This window comes from Pezoporus flaviventris, unplaced genomic scaffold (genome assembly GCF_033815535.1).
Source record: "Pezoporus flaviventris isolate CSIRO_AGI_PZ_B2104156 unplaced genomic scaffold, CSIRO_AGI_Pfla_v1 ptg000019l, whole genome shotgun sequence".
NCBI lineage: Eukaryota > Metazoa > Chordata > Aves > Psittaciformes > Psittacidae > Pezoporus > Pezoporus flaviventris.
In genome coordinates, this window is record NW_026892567.1 from 1,531,416 (window position 1) to 1,551,998 (window position 20,583).

The 20,583-nt window shown below is 53.0% G+C and overlaps 1 protein-coding gene and 1 long non-coding RNA gene across 2 annotated transcripts in view; one reads left to right on the forward strand and one right to left on the reverse strand.

Annotated features, from left to right (window-relative positions):
• LOC133270187 (uncharacterized) overlaps positions 1-13,134 on the forward strand; it is a 122,609-nt gene extending 109,475 nt beyond the window's left edge. The window contains exon 2 of the long non-coding RNA XR_009743688.1: positions 12,845-13,134. This is a non-coding gene — a long non-coding RNA (uncharacterized LOC133270187). The remainder of the gene's footprint in view (positions 1-12,844) is intronic.
• Positions 13,135-17,272: 4,138 nt separating this feature from the next.
• On the reverse strand, positions 17,273-19,071 carry LOC133270207 (serine/threonine-protein kinase pim-1-like; the record flags this gene model as incomplete). Its single annotated transcript, XM_061455201.1, is given in 7 exon segments — positions 17,273-17,309; positions 17,311-17,404; positions 17,646-17,822; positions 18,030-18,396; positions 18,650-18,700; positions 18,790-18,891; positions 18,991-19,071. Coding segments are annotated over 7 exon segments (909 nt in total), but the record flags the coding sequence as incomplete, so codon positions are not given.
• Between the last annotated feature and the right edge of the window lie 1,512 nt (positions 19,072-20,583).

The following is a 20,583-nucleotide window of genomic DNA, read 5'->3' on the forward strand; positions in this document are numbered from 1 at the left end:
GACACACTATAACCCACAAAACGCAATATTGTATTATATTAATAATTATATTAATTCTATCAATAATATATATATTAATAATCAGGGACTGAAAGCCCTCCCCAGTACCATTGAACCATTTGAACCATTGCAGAGAACTTGCACCAGAGCAATACTGGTCCGATTGTGATAAGTCTCCAAAGCCACATCCATTATTTTTACCAAATCACATTGGTCCTCCCCCTTAAGCTTTTGTACCTTTTTCCTTATGTTTTCCATGGATTGACTTTTTGTTAACTGGCCTAACTCTTTCCTTCCTTCCTCTGATTCGGGATCAATATTAGTATATTTAGACATCACCTCTTTTAATCTTCCCATGAATCCAGCAGTTGATTCATTTACATCTCGCTTTATTTCATGTAGCTTAGACCAGCTCACTGCCTTGGGGACCGCATTCCTAGTACTGACTAAAATCTACCTCCGATATTGTTTCAAAGCTTGCCTGTCCCAGTTAGGATTGGGGTTAGGAATGTGAAGATTCACTGTGCCTATCGCTGTGCCTGCTATTATTTGTTGCTCTACTGGGGTCTGAGCCGTACAAATAATCGTATTTCTGTCAACACTCTCGAAAGCATGATGTGTAATTACCAGCCACTTGTTTCCAACTCTTCAAATCTACAATGGTAAAGGGAATCTTCATCATGAGCAGACCATCATTACGCACAGCTTGCCTTAAAGGTGCAATCACAGTTTCCCCTCATTTTCCCCTAGTTTGCCTTGCTGTAAGGCAAAATCCTTCAGCCCGACCCCCCTATATCTCAGGTGCCTGTGCTGGTGCTTGTGCTTGATCCTCATTGTCAGCACCTTCAGCCCCATTATTCACAATACCCCTTCTCCAGGGGCCTACCATCAAATCCAAATCCTCCTCCACATTCCTCAGATGTTTAGTGCATAACTGCCCTGTGGTGCACAAAGACCAATAGCATTTAAGCAAATTTTACTGTCTTTCTCCAAGGACAATACTGACAGGTCCTGGAGCGCAAAATGAAAACTGCAATCCTTTTGCTGTTCCAGATGATATCTCAAAGTAGAAAACATTTCTGCATAAGCTACTTCATCCCACTTTCCTTCTCGTCTCAAGAATAACATGTGACAGGATTTTACCAGAGTCTCCTGAGTAACCGAACCCCTCGGGGGTCCACCGCTTTGTTCCGGTCTCCCGAGTGACTGAACTACGCAGGGGTTCACCGATTTGTTTCCAGTGTTGTGAAATGCAACCCAGTGGGGATTTCTTCAAACCCCCCTTTGGAGGCAGTGGTACCCATGATCCTGACCTCCACCAAATACCAAAGTCCAGACAACCAAAACTAAACTGCCTTTTACCCACCGCGCAGGGCGTCCCTCTCTGCCTTACGTGGAAAGGGGCCAAAAAGAATGCCTTTTTAAAGACATTAAATCGGGGTCTCCCCGAGGTCCCGCGTTGGTCCTTCAGGCAAACTCCCCCGATGCCAGTGTGAAGGTCCCAGGGACTCCCCGGATCCATGGGAAACACGGCTGAGTGTCCCTGTTCAGGCGCCAAATTGTTACCCTAAAAGTCGGTCAGAGAAACTCTCTAAGGCTCAATTTGGACTTTCAGAAAGCAGCATTCTTTATTGCAGCGCTGGGCGCACACACGAATCCTTTCACAAGGGTGAGCACACCTGGTACTTGCCGACAGCATCTCTATGTTTAACATACTCATGCATATTCACAGCTTTTCCAACAACTGGTTCTAATATTTGCATCCTAATTACGCATGCGCTTTCTTGCTGAGTGGGGTCTTTGGTGGGCACCGATAGTCTTCCTCACTGTGTTTACTGAATGACCTCAGTGCTTGCTCAAGCTCGCAAGGTCCTAGTGCCCAGTTAGCAGTTGCTATGTCCTTGCTTCTGCTCTGTTCCAGCCTCGCCCCACGCTGGGCACCGCTCTGCTGTCTTGAAGGCTGGCATCCGTGGTCTTATTTGCTGTCTCCTTAGGTGTTACCAGTCCCATGATGTTCCTTCCCCCATCAGCCAAACCTTCCTTTCTCTCTACATGTTAGTAAGGTAGAACAATTTGGCCTATTCTCCTATGGTAAAGGCACACACACTGTTGTTAGTGTAAGATTTAAGGTTACAACGCAGTGACCAGAAGGACACGCTGGGGACATGGTGACCGTAGGGACATGGTGGGTCAAATGGAGACCAGGGGGACACAGACATCACAGTGACCATGGCGACATGGGGACCACAGGGGTGGCTGATTCTGGAACACCCCATGTTAAGGGTGAAGGCCACAGAACCCCTGCATCAGCCCTGCATGATGGCTCCAGGGTTTGTGGGGAGCTTCCAACCTCTGCCTGGCAGCAGGGCTGGTGCTGGCCTCAGGGCTGAGCTCCTATCCCCTGGTCAGGCAGCAGGGCTGGTGCTGGCCTCAGGGCTGAGCTCCCATCCCCTGGTCAGGCAGCAGGGCTGGTGCTGGCCTCGGGGTTGAGCTCCCAGCCCCCTGGGTGGTGGTGTTTTGGCTGGGATAGAATTAATTCTCTACCCTGTATCTGGTGCAGTGCTGTGTTCTGGCTTTATTGTGGCAATTAACACTGGTAACACACCGATGGTTCAGTTGTTGCTCAGCAGCACTTACCCTGATCAAGGACTTTTCAGTCTCTCACGCTCTGCAGTGAGGAGGCGCACAAGAAGCTGGGAGGAAGCAGACAGGACACCTGACCCAGACTAGCCAAAGGGGTATTCCATCCCACAGCACGTCATGTCCAGTATAGAAACTACAGGGAGTCACCCGGAAGGGATTGGATTGGGTCAGGCTGGAGAGGGGAGGAGAATGGGAACAACGTAAAACCTGCGATGGAGATGAGAACAGATCAGGAACTGAAATCAAGTACAATATTGTAATAGTAATAATAATACCAACAACACAAATAGTAATTATTATCGTTAGTATTATTATTACTATTATTGGTATTATTATTATGGGTCCCCCCAGATCTCCAGTTCCCCTTCCCCGGTGATCTGTAGGGTGGTTTCTGGTGGCTATAGCCCCTGTTTGAGGGCTCTGGTGGTCTCCAAATTACTTCCCCCCCCCCCCCCCCCCCCCGGAGTTTGGGGAGTTCCCCATGAGCACCCAAATTCCTCCCATTCACCTCCATTGGCCAACATGGGGCACCAAAGAGAGACACAGGGTGCCCTGGGACAGATGTACCCCTATTTTGGGACATGGAGGGGTCCCCCAAATCCCTTCACCCCCCTGGGGAGTTTTGGGGAGATTCCTGAAGCCCAGAATCCCCCCTGAGCCTCCAAATCCCTTCTGAACACCCAGGCTCTCTTCTTCCAACACATCTCCATCATTGGGGAACATGGGGCACCGAGGAGAGACTCGGGGTGCCCTGGGATGGATGTACACCACCATGTTGTGGAACATGGGGGGTCTCCCAAATTACTGTGCTCGCTATGGGGAATTTTGGAGACCCACCCATGAACCCTGAAATCTCCCATGAACCCCTAAATCCCTCTGAAGCCCCAAATTCCTCCCATTTATGCAAAGGGACCACATGGGGCATCCAGTGATGCCCCAGGCAGCCTGGGACAGATATACCCTCCATTTTCAGGAGACGGGGGGTACCCCAAATCTATGCATCCCCGGGAGAGTCTTGGGGACCTCCCTGAACCCCAAAACTCCCCTGAATCCCCAAATCTTCCTCTGAACCCTCAAATTCCCTGCACTTACTGCCATGGGGAAGCACAGGGCATCTGGCGAGACTCAGGGTACTGAGGGACATGGGGGTCCCCCAGATTCCTGCCCCCTGGGAGCTTTGGCCCCTGCACCCCCCCGCAGAGGTGTCCCCGCAGTCACTGCAGGAGCTGCGGCAGCACGAGGCCAACGTGAAGCTGCTGCAGCAGCAGCGCTGGGACCTGAAGGAGCTGCGCCAGAAGCACCCCCAGAGCCTCTTGGCTCTGCACAAGCACCTGGCAGCCAGGTGGGACCCCAGAACCCGGCACCCCCGAATCTGGCACCTCCTGCACCCCAAAATCCCAGCAGGGAGCCCCAAATCCCCCAAACCCAAACCCTGCAGCTCCAAATCCACCCCGGCTCAGTGCAGCGGCCAGAAGCCTCCTGAGAAAGGGGTGCTCTGAAAAGTGGGGTCCCCCCAGCACCTGCCCTGGGGTTCCCCAAAATGCTCTGAGACCTCAAATACACTGGGGGGACCCCAACATTGCTTTGGATGTTTCCAGGGCCCTTTGGCGAGGGGCAGTGTGGTTTTGGGGTGCCCCTTTATTGGGGTGACACTTTTGGAGGGTCCACTCCCTCTGGCCCACTGAATTCACTACTGAACACAAAGCAGTCGTGGTGCCCCCAAAATCTGGGGGTAGCCCCAAATCTTCCTGAAGCAAAAGACTAGCAGGCAGGACCCCCAAATGGGGGGCCTGTAGCACCCCCAAAGTGAACTGCACTCTGCCATCACCAGAGGCCCCCCCAAATGAACCCAGGGACCCAAAATCCTGGAAGTCCCTCACCAAACAACCCTGCCCCGAACTGTGAGTGCCCCAAAAATCTGCTCCCCCCCCCAAAGCCACCCAGCCCCAAATTGTTCTTTGTTGCCCCCAAACCACACCTTGTGGGGCACCCCAACCCCACCTCCCCCTCTGGCATCAGGGAGCTGGGGGGGAGGGTGGCCCCAGAGTAGCAGGGTGCCTAATTTGGGGTGTCCCCCCCAAAAGACCACCCCCAAGTAGGTCACGTGGGGGATGAGCAGGAGCACCTGCAGCAGGTACTGGAAGCTCTGTGAGGGGCTGTGAAGGACTGAGAGGGACTGGGAGCACCTGCAGCAGGGAGTGGGAGCACTGGGAGGGATTGGGAGTTGGGCACAGCCTCAAGCGGGAAGATGTGTGGCAGGGACTGGGAGCACTGGGATATTGAAACCCCAGCAGTATCAGGGCCATAGTGGCCTGTATTGGTCTGTACTGGTGCAGACTGGTCTGTACTGCTCCATACCGGGATGTGTGAATTTGCGGAGAACCCCAAGCTGGGTGTGAGTGTTGATCTGCTGGTTTCTGCTTGGTTTCTGACAGTGCTCAGATGGAACTTTGACATCATGTAGCGCTTCCCACACTGCTGGTGCTGCTTCCCCTGCCTCTGTGGGGAATCTCCTCTGATGAAGACATCATCTACGTAATGGTACATTTCCACCTTGTGAGGAAGTGAGACCTTGTGTGGGTTTGTGGTGTTCATGAGAGGGAGCTGAGTCCCCTTCCAGCCCCAGGGCTACAATCCCAGGATGAGATGCCCCAACTGACCAGGCTGAATCCCTTCCTTCAGCAGGGGTAAAGGAGATCCCAGCCTGTCCTGGTCTGCCTGTCCCGTCTGATGAGGGGACAAGAAACAGGCTGCCTGCTGAAGTGGTTGTGTCACCACCCCTGGAGGTATTCAAAACACGTTCTAAGGGACATGGTTAATGTGTTGACTTGCCAGTGTTCTGTTAATGGTGAACTTGATGTTCTTAAGGGTCTTTTCCAACCTAAATGATTCCATGATTCTACAAAATCTTCTTGTTTAGACCAAGCTGTCTCATCAGAGAAATGACACTGCAGGGAGGCAGTGTGTTTGCCATCTGAGGGAGGGAGCATCAGTGCTTGCTTCAGACTGTTCCCCATGGGGTTCACCTGGGGCCCAGGGAGCCCAAGGCTGCTCTGAGTTAGCTGGTGACTGGATGTGCTTCAGCAGCCATACGCTGCCTGCTGTCCTCTGCAAAGGGATCCTACTGTAGATCATGACAGACCATGTCTGTCTTTGCTGCTTTACAGCTGTTTTTCTTTTCCACTTGTGATGTTGCTGTCTTCAATGACATGTTAGTTTTCATCCCCTGCTACTTCAGTATCTGCCCACCTTGTCTGACCCACAGACTTTGTGTCAGTGGGGATCTGTCATTGTCTTTGAGCTGGGGGTGTTCAGCCTGGAGAAGAGAAGGCTCCAGGGAGACCTTACTAAGGCCATACCTAAACAGGGCCTACAAGAAATCTGGAGAGGGGCTTTTTACAAGGGCCTGTAGGGGCAGGACAAGGGGAATGGCTTTAACCTGAAAGAGGGGAGACTGAGATGAGCTCTTAGGCAGAAGCTCTTTCCTGTGAGGGTGCTGAGGCGCTGGCACAGGGTGCCCAGAGGAGCTGTGGCTGCCCCATCCCTGGCAGCGTTGGAGGCCGGGTTGGACACAGGGGCTTGGAGCAAGCTGCTCCTTCCATGTGGAAGGTGTCCCTGCCCGTGGCAGAGGTTGGAGCTGGATGAGCTCTAAGGTCCCTTCCACCCCTGTACATAAATACTTTGTGCCTCTACAACTGAAGTGTTCTAGGGAGGTCAGGTTTTGATAAAAGCTACTGGTGTGCTGAATGCACAGTGGGTTGGTGTGATTCTGAACAGGGATTAGAGCTCAGCTGAAGCAGTGACCCCTGGTGTCACAGAGAAGAGCGTGTGTTTCCTTCCTGTCACTGGTGGGTTCCTTGGGAGAAGAGGTCCCAGCTATTTCTGGAGTCCCCAGCTGTGCAGTTGCTAGCAGGGCACTGCAGGTACAGCTGAAAATTGCCTGCCTGTTTCCTTGGTACATGGTTGAGTTGTGTTGGAGATAAATCTGACTCTGCAGTTCTAACACCAAAAGGAATTGTTCCCCTTCACGTGCAGCAGACGCACAGATCTCTTGCTGTGTCACGTGCACTTGTCAGTTATTGAGGAAACTATCTATGGGCTGGGAAAGGAAAGAGCACAGGAGGGAATTCTTAGTTAATTGTTGTTCTTCCTGTTACAACCTGTTGGGCTTTAGCATCTTGTTCCAGATCTTCAATGGTAATAGGAATGTATTTGTGTTATTAAAGATAATATTTCATTTTCTACTCCACTGTGTTCTTGGAGAAAGAGCAACAAGGGTCTCCCTCAATCCATCCTTCTCACAAAGTGGTGTGGTCATCTCTTGCCTCTATGCTTGCAAACAGAGTAGTGCTGAATTCCAGTTATAAAGTGAGGGAAATGGTTGGTTTACTCAGTTGTAAACAGTTTCTTAAATGTGTTTAAGTCCCATGATCTCTGCAAGGAGGTTTCTGCAATAACGCAACTTGTCCAGCTGATTTCCATGCTCTAATGTAGAGCAGAATATTTAACAAGAAACAGAACAGAATAGAAATGAGTGAAAATATGGTAGATTGTAAAATTCAGCTTGGTTCCAGTTGCTGTTGGTGACCATCCAGACAGGGTATCCCACAAGGATGTTGTCATGGTCAGTGTGAGGACTTGTTTGGGACAGGTTAATGGTTGGACTCAATGTTCTCAAGGGTCTTTTCAAATGAAATGATTCTGTGATGCTGAGAAAAGTTGATTTTTTGCCTTAACTCTGTCTCTCATCAGAGAAATGACACTGCAGAAAGGCAGTGTGTCTGCCAGCTGAGGGAGGGAACATCAGGGTTTGCTTCGGGCTGTTTCACTTGGGTTGGTTTTTTCCTCTCCTGTCTCAGGAGAGCGATCCCCCTGGGATGGCATCTTTGCTGCCTCTCCTCACGCTGTCACTGGCATTTGGGACCCTGGTCAGTGGGACCCACAAGGCATGTTCTGAAAATTCTCTTCCCCCTAGCTACTAGATCAACCAGTCTTTAAAGTATGAATAGGTCTTTTATTTATATATGTCTCCATATATTTCTATGTACACTGTAATGTGATGAGGTAGTGGATTTTTCCTGCAAGCTTCAGCCCCGCCCTGGAACTAGGACTTTTCTTTGGGGTATCTTAGAGCTGTCTGTGAAGGAGAAGAGGTATTGCAGCACAGCAGAAACAATGTCAGAATCCCAGCCCCTCCAGCATGTCTTTGAAAGCCTCCCACTGTCCCGCACACCATTCATCAGTATCTCTTGCAAGACTGGCTCCAGGGGCATCTGCATCAATAGCCAAGAGCAGGAGTGCAGCAGAAGTAGCGTGAGCGCCTGGCAGAGTTTGACCAGGACTGGTCATTGGTAGTGAGGGCGCTGGTCTTTGTCCAAATGTGTGGTACGTGAGCGTTTGAAGGGCGTGAGAGCCCTGTGTAAAACCACATTTGGGGTTCCCCGTGTGACCGGGACACCCTTGTAATTGTGTGCTTTGCATCCCAGGCTCTGGGCGCAGTGGGCACGGGCCACTTGTGGATTGTGGTGGCAGTTTGTCAAGGCAGAGGGGACAGAGCCGACTGCCTGAGACAGCATCTCCCCAGAACGTGGGCCCCAGTCTTGCACCTGGGCCACAACAACCCCCTGCAACGCTCCAGGTTTGGGGAAGAGGGGCTGAAAACTGCTCATGGGAAAGGAGCTGGGGGTGCTGATTGATGGAGCTGAACATGAGCAGCTTGTGCCCAGGCAGCCAGGAAGCTCCCAGCATCCTGGCCTGGATCAGCACCAGTGCGGCAGCAGGGCCGAGGCAGTGGTTGTGCCCCTGCACTGAGCACTGCTGAGGCCGCACCTCGACTCCTGGGTTCAATTCTGGGTCCTTCACTACAAGAGAGACATTGAGGTGCTGGAGGGGGGCAGAGAAGGGCAGCGGAGCTGGTGCAGGGCCTGGAGCACAGGGGTGATGGGGAAGGGCTGAGGAACCTGAGGGGTTCAGTCTGGAGAAGGCTCAGGGGGGACCTGATTGCTCCCTACAACTGCCTGAGAGGAGGATGGAGCCAAGAGGGGCTGGGCTCTGCTGCCAAGGAACAAGGGATGGGACAAGAGGAGACAGCCTCAAGCTGCACCAGGGCAGGTTTAGATGGAGCTGAGGAACAATTCCTTCCCCAGAGGGTGCTCAGGCATTGGAACAGGCTGCCCAGGGCAGGGCTGCAGTCACCATCCCTGCAAGTGTTCACCCAGCGTGGAGACGAGGCCCTCAGTGCCATGGGTTAGTGGTGGCCTCAGCAGTGCTGGGGTAAGGGTTAGACTGGATGAGCTTAAAGGTCTTTTCCAACCTGGTTGATTCTATGATTCTGTGATCCTTTTTGCTGAGGCACCAGTGAACCAGGTATTTTCTGCTGGTGTTCCCTCAGTAAAGGGATGTGCTTCTAAACTTGGTGAGGGTTTGAAAGTTTGTTGTAACTCTGATGGCTCTGCATTTGCAAGCATCGGCAGTAGTCTGGAAACTTCAGTCTGTCCTTCAGGTAATTTCAGTTCCTCTGCAACCCCCGGTAGGTAGGCATGCCATTTTCTGCCAGTGGGTTTGTGCAAGTCCATCCTGAGGAGCAGCTCCCTTTGGGATACTGTCCAGTCAATTGAATGGATTGAATGGATGGCTTGTACCGATTGTTCTTGATCAGTGTTCTCAGTTTGGTTTACTGCTGGGACTAAAGACAGGAGTCCCTTTTCCCACTCAGAATATGTCGGTTCAGTGTCTTTGAAAGAGGCGACTTGAACATTAAAGTTCTTTTTTGGTTCATCAGGGCCAGTCTGAACGGATCACAGGAAAAGCCATGCTCAGCAAAATCCCATTCTACTATGAGACAGCGGTGGGAGTGTACAGGCCCCAGGAACACGTATGGTTTTAATTCCTGTATTAGGTATTTCCTGCTTCCTCGTGCTCTGGATTCCATTCCCATGGTTTTCCCTTTCATAACGGTGAGTACAGTGGGCAAGAAATGATAGAGAATCCAGGGCCATGTTTCCTCCAGTATCCTTGATGACCCATAAGCTGTTGTAATTCCTTCCCAGACTGGGGCATCTGCCCTTGTTCTGTTTTTCTGAAGGTGTCTGCAGCAATCACTGCACTGCTGCTATCCACCAAGTACCCTCCGATTTGACTGGTTTCTGCTTGGTTTCTGACATTCCTTTGGTGGAACGTCAACCTCTGCACCACGGAGCGCTTGCCACACTGCTGTTGCTGCAGTTCTTTGGGGCAATCTCCACTGATTAAGACATCATCTACATAATGGTACATTTTCACCTTCTGAGGAAGTGAGACCCGTGGGTTTGTAATGGTCATGGGAGGGAGCTGAGTCCCCTTCCAGCCCCATGGCTACAATCCTAGGAGGAGATGCCTCAACTGACCTGGCTGAATCCCTTCCTTCAGCAGGGGTAAAGGAGATCCCAGCCTGTCCTGGCCTGCCTGTCCTGTCTGATGAGGGGACAAGAAACAGGCTGCCCACAGGTATTGATGTGTCACCTTCCCTGGAAGTATTTAAAAGACATGTAGATTTGGCACTTCTGGACATGGCACAGTGCTGGACTTGACAGTGTTTGGTTAATTGTTGGACTCAATCTTAAGGGTCCTTTCCCACATAAATGATTCCATGATTCTACAAAATCTTGTTGTTTAGATCAAGCTCTGTCTCTCAGCTGAGAAATGACACTGCAGGAAGGCAGTGTGTCTCCCAACTGAGGGAGGGACCATCAGTGCTTTTTAATGCATGAATGCATGATTACAATTCTTAGCGAAAAGAAGAAAATATTTATGAATTATGCTGTCACCTATTGGATAAGCTTTTCTGAATGAGCATCTATACTCCCTGCTGAAGGATGAAACCTAGCCAGATTGGAAAAAGGCAGTAATCAGTGTAGGCTGGCCCGGTTCCAGAGCTAGGTAACACAGCCAAAACACAACAAAACAAAACTACCTACTTAACCTCACAGTAATTCTAGCAATATCAGAGAGACTTCAGCAGAGGTGCACTGACACTAAGGAGGTTATTGATTTTTGATTTCTTTCTTTAAGCAAATGTATCTAAAGTAGTCATCCCTGAATAGCAAAACATATCAATAGCCAACTAGAAGATCATGCACAAAAGACAAAAGATCACACTCCTGAAAGTCTGAGAGGCTTTATGCATGCTCATGCCACATTCTTCAATCTCCAAAGGAGGTCATTTCTATCGATTCAGTAGAGACAGTAATGTGTGAATCTGATGCTACCCTGACCCCTCTTCCACCTTCAAAAGCAACTCTAAAAGCTTAAACAGTCAAATTCAAGCAAAAAGGCACCTCCGCTGCTGCCAAACAGATAGATAGCCTGTGCCTGAACTGGATTTACAAAACAGAAACATCACTGTATGTTAGCCACTTTAACAGATTCAAGTTTATTTTCAGAATATACATCTACCTTCAGCAAACTGCAAAGCACAAACAGAATAAAAAAGCTGACAGAGACAGCAGCCTGTAAGTGATACAGACAACTGAAAGAACAAACTTTTTTTGGCACAAAGAGACTTGAGTAGTCTGCCTGTAGATGGAGATTCTGAGGAACAAGCCACAGCCAGGCATGATCTCAGGCTTATTTTCTTGTCAGTGTGGGAGGGAGGAGGAGGAATGAAGCACTTGGTCTGCGCTGTGTGGGGGGGGATAAGATGGTATTCAGAAGCTGGGATAATAATTTTAAATGAGGATCTGCAATGAGAAATCCCACCACAAAGAGCATGGGAAGAGGGCAAAAAGTTAACAATAACTGAGGAGCTGAGAAGCGACAAGAGCTTGGGTTGGAATGGAAGGAACAGTGGGTTGGTTTGTTTGCTTTGGGGTGTGTGTGTTTGGCTTTTTGGGGGGTAGAGGTGATGGTGTTCCTTTAAGTAGGTAGGGATTTTGTGGCTACTGTTCATATCCAACACGTGTGTGTATAATTTATTTACTTGTATTTTGCTGTATTTAGCAGCTTCTGGGTTTTACATGATACTTTGCTTGGGAAGGGATTGTATTTCATGATTAAAAGGGCACGTTACCTTAGATCTTCTGAAAAATGGCCAATGTTTTTTTTGCTACTACATGAGTAAAAATATTTTTCATAGAAAATGTATTCCTCTGACTTCCTGAGTGGTAATGTAATAAGGACAGGAAAGACAAAGAACTGTCGACAGAAGTCATTCGATGACATTTGAGATAAATTGGTAAAACTTAGACTGGGTTCATAATCAGGAGGATTTCAACACCTACAATTTACAGCAGCTTTTTAATTTTACTGAAAGCTAACTTAGTGCCATTCTGGCCTAGTTTTAGTTGTCAGTAAAGTCACTCTTTCCAGTTGCCTTCATATTTCTTCAGTAGCCTTTGATCTGTAAGGACCCGTCCCAGCAGCTGTGGCTGTCAGCTTCAATGTTTCTGGTGACTTTGCTGCTGCAGACTCTAAGGAGGAAAACACTGAAAACCTCTTGATAGCCTTCATGACATGATGTGATGTGGCTTGTTCTTCAGGTGGCACCATGTCTTGAATGCAGACATCTGCTGCCAGTGACTACACCCACTTGCATTGGATGGGAGTCACCAATAGCTCCACAGGTGCAGCCCCAAAGCAACCTCTGCATAAAGGGAATTGAGAAGAAATCTAACAAAAGAGCAATTTACCTCCTGACATGCCTGTTTCTAACAGGTGACTTCATTAAAACAGTTTGATCCAGCTTGGGTTTCTCTAATAACATTGTGAAAGCTTTAAGGGTCAGTAGGATTCAAACCAGCTTGAATAGAAATAAGCATTAAAGGTAAACCACTTAAGCTGAGGAAGGCATCTTGAAGGGCATGGGAGGTAGCAGTGTGAAAGACAGGAAAGTACACTTGTGTTCAGTAAGGAGATATTCTGTGATTCTATTGTCTATGGCCTTAGTGTTACTGAGCATTTGAAGTTTATTAAATAGGTCCTCATTACCCTGCTTCCCTCAGTTGATTGTGAGTTGAAAATGACTTGTCCCCAAGATCCATGGATTTGTGATGGGCAGGCACTATGGCCTATCTAAAACCTGAAGCCCACAGCACAGGCTTGAAGGATCTCTTCTATCTGCAGGGCTGAATAAACACAGCACGTTCTAAGATCAAGTCCTCTTCTTGTTAGTGCTGTTTACAGTTTGCAGATACCATGTGAAACGCATTCTTTCTCTATTTAAAAGGGCAAAGTAATTTGTCAGGCGTGTGGCACGTGAAATCTTCACCATAAACACTGTGTGACTTGTGCAAGCAAGCTGCCTGAAATACAGACGCTGAGGCTTCTTGCATCAATCACAGCTGGGTTAATCAAATCAAAGCACAGCACTCTTTTTCTCTGGAAAACTGAAGTCCTAGCCCTGTGTCCCTGCACCTCTTTCTGTTACACAGCTGATCTGTTCATTTGGGTTTAACAGCTCAGCAACAAGCTGGGTCTTTTGCTTCGCTCGAGATGAGGAAAAGAAATAATTCTGAAAATCTTCTTGCCCATTTTCCCCTGTTTTTTTTGGAAGCAGCACTTAAAGGCTGGCGATCAGATTCATTCTGAGCCGTGTTTGCACAGGAAGCCTTCTTGTGGAATAAATCTGAGTGCCTTGGAGTCCTTCCTACGATTCCATTTCTGTTTCATTCCATTTATGCTTACGAAGCATTAAGTCTGTTAAGGAAGGAGCATCTACCTTTTACCCCCTCACCTCATCAGAATCCTCACTTCTGCAGAGTGCAAAGCTCTGTCTCTGCACACACAGAGGCGAGGATCTTGACTTCAGACTGATCCAAGAGGCAAACTAAACCAACCCATCCTTCTGGCTAGGCAAAAGGCACTGCAGTTTCCTAACCCAGCAAAGCAGCTGCAAATCTGGTGCCTGAGCAGTATGGCCTGAGTGGTGTCTTTCAGGTCACTTGGGGGGCAGTTGTGGGTCTGGGGGGTGACTGGCGAGGCAGTGTTGGTTCTGGGGACATCATTTAGTGGGCAGTTGTGGGTCTGGGGAGTCATTAGGAGGGCACTTTGGGGGTAGTTGTGGCTCGATGGAGGCAACTTGAAGGGCAGTTGTGGGTATGGGGGTTCACTTGGGGGGCAGTTGTGGGTCAGGGTGGTCACTTGTGGGGCAGTTGTGGGTATGGGGGCTCAGTTGGGGATCACTTGGAGGGCAGTTGTGGGTCTGTGCAGTCACAGGGGGGTCACTTGGGGGGCAGTTGTAGGAATGGGGAGTCACCAGGAGCCAGTTTTGGATCTGAGGGGTCACTTGGGGGCAGTTGGAGGGCAGTTGTGGTTTTGGGGAATCACTTGGGGATAACTTGGAGGGCAGTTGTGTGCTTCACTTGGGGGGCAGTTGTGGGTTTGGGGCGTGACTGGTGAGGCGGTGTTGGTTCTGGGGGCATCACTTGGTGGACAGCTGTTGGTCTGGGGAGTCATTAGGAGGGCACTTTGGGGGTACTTGTGGCTCGATGGTGGTAACTTGAAGGGCAGTTGTGGGTCCGAGGGTTCAGCTGGGGGTCACTTGTGGTGCCGTTGTGGGTCCAGGGGGCCACATGCTGGGTAGTTGTGGATCTGGTGTGTCAGGAGGGGTGTCAGTTGTGGGTCTGAGTGGTCACCTGGAGTGCAGTTGTGGGTCTGGGGGTCAGTGGAGGGCAGTTGTGGGTCTGGGGGATCACTTGGGGGGCCGTTTGGGGTCTAGGAATTTACTTGTGAGTCACTTGAGGGGCAGTTGTGGGTGTTGGGGATCACTTGGGGGGCACATGGGGCAGTTGTGGGTCTGGGAATTAATGTAGGGGTCACTTGAGGAACCACTGTGGGTCTGGGGCTCACTGGGGTGTCACTTGAGGGGCAGTTGTAGGTCAGGGAGATCACTTTGTGGGGAAGTTGTGGGTCTGGGGAGTCACTTGGGGGTCATTTGGGAGGCAGGTTTGGGTCTGGGGAATCACTGGGGGGTCATCTGGGAGGCACTTGTGGGTCCAGGGGGCCACTAGGGGGGCAATTGTAGGGCTGAGGGGATCATCTGGGGGCAGTTACGGCTCTGGGGGTCACTGGGTGAACACTTGGGGGGCAGAGGTAGGTATGCGGGCTCTCTTGGGGGGCAGTTGTGGGTCTGAGTGGTCACTTGGGGGGAGTTGGGGGCAGTTGTGGGTCTGGGAGGTCACTTGCGGGGCAGTTGTGGGGCTGAGTGGTCACTTGGGGGGCAGTTGTGGGGCTGTTGTTGGTCTGGGGGATGACTGGAGGGCAGTTGTGGGTCTGGGATTTCATGTGGGGGACACTTGGGGAACTGTTGTGTGCCTGGGGGTCACTAGGGGGTCGCCTGGGAGCAGTTTTGGGTGTAGGATGTTACTTGAGGGTCACCTGGGGGGCAGTTGTGGGTATGGGGAGTACCCGCAGAGCATGAGGCTTGGTTTGGAGAATCCTCACTGCTCGTCAATGAGGTTGCAGTAGCGGCAGTGTCTGCCTCAGGCATTGGAGTAGCCCTGTTGCTGTGGCTGGCACTGCAGCAGCTGCTGTGCTTGTTGCAGTGGCTGGAATAGCTGCAGTGTTTATCCCTATCGTTGCCATGTAGTAGCCACTGTCCCAGTCACAGGAATTACAGTAGCCGCAGGGCTTGTGGATGACAGTGAGAAGCCGCAGTGCTTGTGGCTCGCACTGGAGAAGCCTCACTGCTTGTTGATGTGGTTGGAATACCTGCAGTGCCCATCACTGGAGTTGTAGCAGCCACAGCATCTGTCTATGGCATTGGAGTAACCCATGTGCCTGCTGCCATGGTTGCAGTAGGCACAGTTCTTAGGGCTTGGATTGGAGGAGCCTCACTGCTTGTCGATCTCGTTGCAGGAGCAGCAGTGTTTGTCAGTGGCGTTGGAGAAGCCACAGTGCTTCTGGGTAGGGTTGATCTAGGCACTGCGTATGTTGCAGGCCTTAGAGTAGCCCCATTGCATCTTCCTAGAGTCGGAATAGCTGCAGAGCTTAAAACCGGTGGTGGAGCAACTGAAGTGCTTGTGGCTGGGGCTGGATTAGTCACAGTGCTTGTTGATGTGGCTGGAGTAGCCACAGTGCCTGTCCTTTGCATTCGAGTGGCTGATGTGTCTGTCACAGTACTTTGAGTACCCGCAGAGCATGAGGCTTGGTTTGGAGAAGCCTCACTGCTCATCAATGAGGTTGCAGTAGCAGCAGTGTCTGTCTCAGGCATTGGAGTAGCCCCGTTGCTGTGGCTGGCACTGCAGTAGCTGCTGTTCTTGTTGCAGTGGCTGGAATAGCTGCAGTGTTTATGCCTATTGTTGCCATGTAGTAGCCTCTGTCCCAGTCACTGGGGTTGCAGTAGCCGCAGGGCTTGTGGCTCGCACTGGAGAAGCCTCACTGGTTGTTGATGTGGTTGGAACACCTGCAGTGCCCATCACTGGAGTTGTAGCAGCCACAGCAACTGTCCCTGGCATTGGAGTAGCCCATGTGCCTGCTGCCATGGTTGCAGTAGGCACAGTTCTTAGGGCTTGGATTGGAGAAGCCTCACTGCTTGTTGATGGGGCTGCAGGAGCAGCAGTGTGTGTCACTGGCGTTGGAGAGGCTGCAGTGGTTGTGGCTTGCACTGGAGTAGCTGCAGTGTTTGTGGCTGGGGTTGACGTAGCCACTGTATACATGGCAGGCCTTAGAGTAGAGCCATTGCTCCTTCCCAGAGATAGAGTAGCTGCAGAGCTTAAAACTGGTGGTGGAGTAACTGCAGTCCTTGTGCCTGGGGCTGGATTAACTGCAGGGCATGTTGAATTGGGTTGCACCAGCCACAGTGCCTGTCCTTGGCGTTTGAGTGGCTGATGTGTCTGTCACTGTACTTGTAGCACCTGCAGTGCTTGTGGCTTGGTTTTGAGAAGCCTCACTGCTTGTCACTGAGTCTGGAGTAGCCACACTTCTGGTTTTGCCCTGGTTGGAATAGCAGCAGTGCATGTTGCTGGAGTTGTAGCTGTAGTGACAGTCCTTGCCATTGGAGTAGCCACGGTGCCTGTGTCCATTGTTGGTGTCACCGCAGTGGTTGTGGCTGGTGCTGGAGTAGCTGCAGTGCTCGTGGCTGGTGTTGGAGTAGCCACATTGTCTGTTGCTTTGCTGTTAGGTCTTGTCTCTCCTCACTGCAGAGCATGAGAGACTGAATCAGCATTGCTCAGGGTAAGTGCTAATCAGAAACCACTATACAATCGGTGTGTTACCAGCGTTATCCTCAGACTAAAGCCCAACCTCACCACTGCCCCAGCTACAAGGAGGAGAATTAACTCTTATGAGGTGTCCCTGTGACACCTATTGCTATCCAAAGAACCCAGAAACCAATCCCCACAAGCCCCACAATAACTGCAAAAGTCCCCCCAAAACACCCAATCCCCAAACACCCCCCAAAACACCCAACCTCACCAAACTCCCAAAACACCCAAACACCCAAAACCACCAGCTCTTCGGAAAACCCACAAAGTCCCTCCCCAAAAACAACCCCCAAAACCTCAAAGTCTCCAAAAAATCCCCACAGGCCCCCAAACTCCATCCCAACCTCCCAAGAGCCCAAATCCCCACCAAAATACCCAACCTGCCAAAAACCCCAAACTCCACGCTCCCCCCAAGAGGCACCCCCAGCTTACTTGCCCAGCTGCTGGCTCAGGCTGTGAGGGTGCAGGGCGGCTGTCTCCTGGGGCAGTGGATGTTTGCAGCCAAGGGTGGTTGAACACATCGTCCAGGGATGGCCTGTCGCGAGCTCTCATGGACAAGCACCACCTGATGAGGTGCTGGCATTCTGGGGAGAATCCGGGAACTGCCGCTCAGTTGCAGGAGGCTCCTGCCTACCTCGTGCCACCGTCCGCAGCGCCCAGGCCTGGGTGCGCTCAGAGCTGCACCCAGACCTCCTGCTCCATGACTCGGTTTGGAGGAGAGCAGGATGGCAGGACATGGGCCACCTCCTCCAGCTGACCAAGGGAGATCAGCTGCCACCCCCTAAACCCCAACCTTCCCCTGCTGCTGCGAAGCCAGGTACCTACCGACAGAGATCCGGCGCTGGAAGAAGAACTGCCCGCTGACGATGTCCTCGCAGCACCGGAAGGGGAGGACCCCGCACACCATCTCATACAGCAGCACGCCCAGGGACCAGATCGCCGCCGGACGGCCGTGGTAGCAGTGCCAGCGGAACCACTCCGGCGGGTAGTACAAAGGTGTTCCTACAACAGGATACGGGCGCACCTCATTAGGCAGATGCCGCCTGCTCCTGGATTCTCGCCCGCGGATCCCCAGGGATGCAGGGGCTGCACCGGTGGCGCCACGGACGTGGGGACGCACACTCGGTGTGACCCGCCACCTCGTCATCAGCACGTGACTCTTGTTCACAAACTGCCCGGTACGGGAAGCACCCTGGGCTGTGGGCTCACCGCTAAATTTGGTGTAGACCGTGTCCCTGAGGAGGGTGCTGCAACCAAAGTCAATTAGCTTGACCTCTCTGGTGGCCAAGTTGATGATGATGTTCTGGGGCTTGATATCCCTGTGCAGGACACCGCGGCTGTGGCAGTGCCGCACAGCCACCAGCACCTGGAGGAAAATGCCCCGCGCCAGATCCTCGGGCAGGAACCTCCATTTTTTGATGAAGTCGGAGAGGTCCTGCGATGGCTCCGGACGCTCCAGAACCAGCACAAAGGAGTGGGGCAGCTCAAACCAATGGAGGAGCTGGATGATGGCACTGCAGCCGGAGCGCACCTTCCTCAACATGGCTATCTCCAAGGGAATGCGAGTGCCGCTGGGCTGCAGGGGGACCACGGCACCGTCAGCAGGGCCGATGCTGGCCCGGGGCTCCTGTGCCTCCCTGCCTGGGATGCTCTGATGCCCTCCTGCAGGTGCCCCCCGCAATCCCCAGGGATGCTCTGGTGCACCCCTACCCGGCCCGTGTCCCCTGGTGACTCCACACCCACTCCCCTCTCCCTGTCCCACTTTCCCCCCCACCGGCTCACCCCCACCCGCTCTGCCCCGCACTGTCCCGGTGGCCCCGCGCACTCACCCGCTCGCCCCACGAGGAGATGCGCTCCCGAGCCACTTGTTTGATCGCCACCTGCGAGCCAAGGGCAGCGCTGGGCTGAGCTGAGCTGAGCTGAGCCGAGCCCCGCCGCCTCCCCGGCCCGCCGCCGGGCCCGCCCTTACCGGGCTGTTGTCACACAGGCGGAGCCCCGAGTACACGGACGCGAAGCCGCCTCTCCCCAGCAGCGGTCCCACGCGGTAAAGCCGCTCGAAGCTCTCCTTGTCGTGCCCCGTGCGACAGACGCGGCCGCTGTCGCTGCGCGCGGGGTCCCCGCCGGCCCCCACCGGGCGCTCCGGGCCGAGCGGAGCCGCATCATTCCCGGCCTTTCCCGGCCGAGGCTCCGCGGCGCGCCGCTCCCCGCCGGTCCCGGAGCGCAGATAGGCCGACGGGTCAATGCGGGTCAGGAGGAGCACGGGCACCTTGCCCGACCGCGCTGCCGGTGACGGCACCCCCGCAGCAGCACCGCGCTCCGGGGTCTCGGGGGTCGCGGCTGCCGGGAGGCTGCGGGGCGGGGAGGGAGCGGGCGCTCCGCCGCCGGTCCGCGCTCCGCCGCCGGTCCGCGCTCCGCCGCCGGTCCGCGCTCCGCCGCCGGTCCGCGCTCCGCCGCCGGTCCGCGCTCCGCCGCCGGTCCGCGCTCCGCCGCCGGTCCGCGCTCCGCCGCCGGTCCGCGCTCCGCCGCCGGTCCGCGCTCCGCCGGGCACCTGTGGATGGTGGCGGCCCCCGGCCGGCCCCAGGCGGGGCGGGGCCTGGGGGCGGGCCGGGGAGCGCCAGGGGCCGGCGCTGCCTCGCCAGACCCAGACCCAGCGGCGGCGGCTCGCCCAGCGCCGCCACTGCCAGTACCGGGAGAGGGGAGCGGTGCCGCGAGCCCCTGCGGGGGGACGCTGGGGGGACGGGGGAGGCACCATCGCGGGGAGCGGCGGAGGGCGGGCTCCGGACCGCCGAGAGCTGCCGCCGCCGCCTCACCTGGTGCTGCTGCCCCTGCTGCTGCTCCTACCGAAGCCGCTGCCGCTCAGAAGCCGCTGCCGAAGTCGCTGCTGCTCAAAAGCCGCTCAGAAGCCGCTGCTGCTGCCGCCGCCGCAGCCTCGCTGTCAACGGCTCTGTCCACGCGCGGCCCGGGCGCCCGCTGCCACCGGGCGGAGCGGCCGGCGGGGGGGGTCTCGCGGCCGCGGGAGCCCGGGGAACGGCGGAGCGGGCCCTGCCCAGCCCCGCGGCCGGGCTCGTGCGCCCCCCGCCCGGCAGCAGCATCCCCGCGGCCGAGCCTTTGGAAACTGAACCTGAGCCTTGGGACCCTGCGAACGAGGCTTTAGAACTGAAACCGGAGGCTTTGGGAAGTCACAAGGAGGCTGCGATTTACTGCTTATTTTATCCCCCTTTTCCTTTCCACAGAGGTGGATTGAGGTGAGATTGTGATGAACACATAAATGTATTGGCTTTCTCAAATCATAGGTGTGCTCACGTGCAGGATATAACTGTACGAGTTTGCAGTAACAGAAACAAAACACGCTAAAGATACCAGACCAGACAGCAAGTTAAAAAGGTTCAGATCTCTTGATCTAAATGGAGTCACATAGCAAAAGAATTTGTAAAGGTTAAAGAAGGTGGGGGGTGAAGCTTGGTATAAGGAAAGCTAGTGCCTGGAAAACATAGGGTTAAAGTACTGTTTAGCTTAACTTAGGCTGTAGAAAGAGAACAATGTTTATGTTGTAAGTCCGTGGGATGTAGTGGCCCCACTAAACATGAGTTAATTGTTTCAGGCTAGTCTTCTAAAGTAGTTTTAAAGAGCAATGTTTGTGTTGTAAGTCTGTGGTGAGATAACAGGCTTTAGTGGCCCCACTAAACATGAATGAGTTATTTCACACCATCCTTATCAGTTAGTTTCAGACAGAGCCTCCCAAGGCTCTGCTAGCTTGGGATAC